General features: G+C 30.0%; 1 protein-coding gene across 2 annotated transcripts in view; it reads right to left on the minus strand.

Annotated features, from left to right (window-relative positions):
* Positions 1-1,533, minus strand: part of LOC123008627 (nuclear pore complex protein Nup88) — a 53,714-nt gene extending 52,181 nt beyond the window's left edge. For both annotated transcript variants that reach the window (XM_044404543.1, XM_044404542.1), the window contains exon 1: positions 1,296-1,533. In XM_044404543.1, coding sequence (XP_044260478.1) covers positions 1,296-1,502 — 207 coding nt within the window. In that variant the 5' untranslated portion in view covers positions 1,503-1,533. The remainder of the gene's footprint in view (positions 1-1,295) is intronic.
* Between the last annotated feature and the right edge of the window lie 822 nt (positions 1,534-2,355).

Consider the following 2,355-nt stretch of genomic DNA (forward strand, 5'->3'; position numbering starts at 1 on the left):
TTTCCATGTCTTTTCAAATTTTTAATTTTTTTATTTCTTTTTGATTTTTTGCTTTAGTTATTTTTTTTTTGATTTTAGAACATTTAAAATTTTATGGTTTAGAGATACTTTTAATTTTTGTATTTTTGTAAATCCGACTTTAAACATCCAACTGTTTTTTTATAAACAGATCAGTCAAAAATTACAATACTGAAAAAGTCACACTGTTGGCACAATTTAGGCCCTTCTACTGCCAATAAAATAAAACCTTTTTTTTAAGCATTTTTTATGTTTTTTTTATATTTCCTAGTCTACTTATTGTTTTGTGAAATCATTTAAGTTATAATTTTTTTTGATTCTAGAAGTTTTTTTATTTTTGTCTGTTTTTTTATTTTTTCGATGTTTTTTCGTATTTTTGATTTCTTTTTATTTTTTTGCACAAGTTAATTTTGATTTTTTTTTGATTTTTGAACTTTTTTAATTTTTTGTTTTAGAAATTCTATGGATTTTGGTGTTTTTTTTTAATTTTATTTTTTTTTATTTTTGCATTTTTGTAAATCCGACTAAACATCCAACTGTTTTTTATGGACAGACCTGTCAAAAATTACAATATTGAAAAAGTCACAACTGTTGACACAATTTAGTTCCTTCTGCTGCCAATACAAACACAACTCACACACTAGATGTAGGGGGCTAGTTGCTGCCAATTTTGCCAAATAATTGACCACATGAATTGACAGCAACTTTTGTGAAATTTTTAAAATTTATATCTTCGCTTTTATTAAAAATGTACATTTAAAATAAAAACATGACAACTTTTCTTAAAGAGTTTAATACTACTGTTTCGTTAAGACGCCATAACACAAAAAAATTAAAATTATTAATTTTTCTTAATGTAAAAATATAAACATTAAATGTCATTTTTATACACTAATTATAGCGCCTTATATGTTAAAAAGTAAAAGTTCTACTGACCAAAAAAGTAAACAATTTGACAATTTTCCGACAATACCCCGTTGAAAAAAAAACTGACGCCGCCACTGGCGACCACAACAAACGTCAATATTTAACCCTCTTCAAACCCCTCAAAACCACATTTGCTGCACTTCTTTGACTACAAATCCCATAATTCGCGTGAATTTGTCCAAACTGGACAATTTTCACAACACGAACCGATTTTTTTGACCAAAAAAGTGTTGACACTTTGAGGTTATGTTAACTTTTTCTACGGTTTTTTCCGGTCGAATTTGACGATTTAAATAGACAAAAAACCGTGAATGTGGGTAAAATCATGCAAAAAAGCGATTTTTACTTACTTGATGCGTTACATTGTCCCCGTCGCGGCTCCTCGCAGCTTTAATATTTAAGGTTAGGACACAATTGTCGGCGAAATCCCACGTAAAAAGCACCCCATCTTTAACCGCAAGCAAACTGGTGGATTTCTTGAGATTTTTCGGTAGAGTTTCACGCACATTTTTGAAAATTTTGAACTCACTGAGTCGTAAATAGTCGGTAAAATTCATACTTGGTTGCTGTCTGGTTTGTTTGGTGTGAACAGTGGTGCCAACCGCCGTCGTAAATAGCGCCTAGTTTGAACGTTTTTGTACCGAGTTGGGAGCGAGTTCGAAGATAATAGCATAATAATAAGCATGATAATAAGTTTAATAATGAATGAAGCCTTATCTTGGACGTTAAATATGTCTGGGTTTTGGTGTACGGGTTCTGTTGTTCTAAGAGTTGTTGGAATTATGCAAAGTTTTGATAAAATTATCGTGTCGAAAAGTGTGGGGGCTTTTTCTTGTATTATTGAAGAGGTAATTTGGAATTTTCGCGGGGAGGGACATGGCACCTTATTGGTATTTTCGCATATTTATGAATCGAGTAAAGTTCCATCCGCTCGCGTATACAAATTGAATACTTCCCCATGTATTATAAACGAACATTTGAGGCGATATCTATTCTTCGATAACTCCTATTTAAATATTAAACATCCAAATTGGGACGCCCTTTCTCAAAAGAGATGGATTTTTCAATATGAACGGCGAGGGCTAGAGGGGTGGCTTATCGAACAATTTTATTACGAGGGGGTGGTTGCAAGAAATACAAGATTTTCAATAAAAAAATAAAACAAGAAAAATTTAAGATCATTTTTCGGTAAAATCGTCAGTAAAGTAATACTTTCCGTACTTATATGCCATTAATTAAAGTCACACTTTAGCAGTTACTTACACGTTTAATATCTTACTATACAAATAAATCAAACAATTATTTTTAAAAGATGTTAAAAATTTGACTTATAGTTAAAATAAAATAAATATTAAAGTATCTATGTTTTTATTTATAAATAAAAAACTAAATACTAAAAAAAATTTCATT

Source organism: Tribolium madens, unplaced genomic scaffold (genome assembly GCF_015345945.1).
Source record: "Tribolium madens isolate multiple individuals breed KSU strain unplaced genomic scaffold, Tmad_KSU_1.1 Scaffold_71;HRSCAF=194;Tcas5.2_LG6, whole genome shotgun sequence".
NCBI classification, from domain to species: domain Eukaryota; kingdom Metazoa; phylum Arthropoda; class Insecta; order Coleoptera; family Tenebrionidae; genus Tribolium; species Tribolium madens.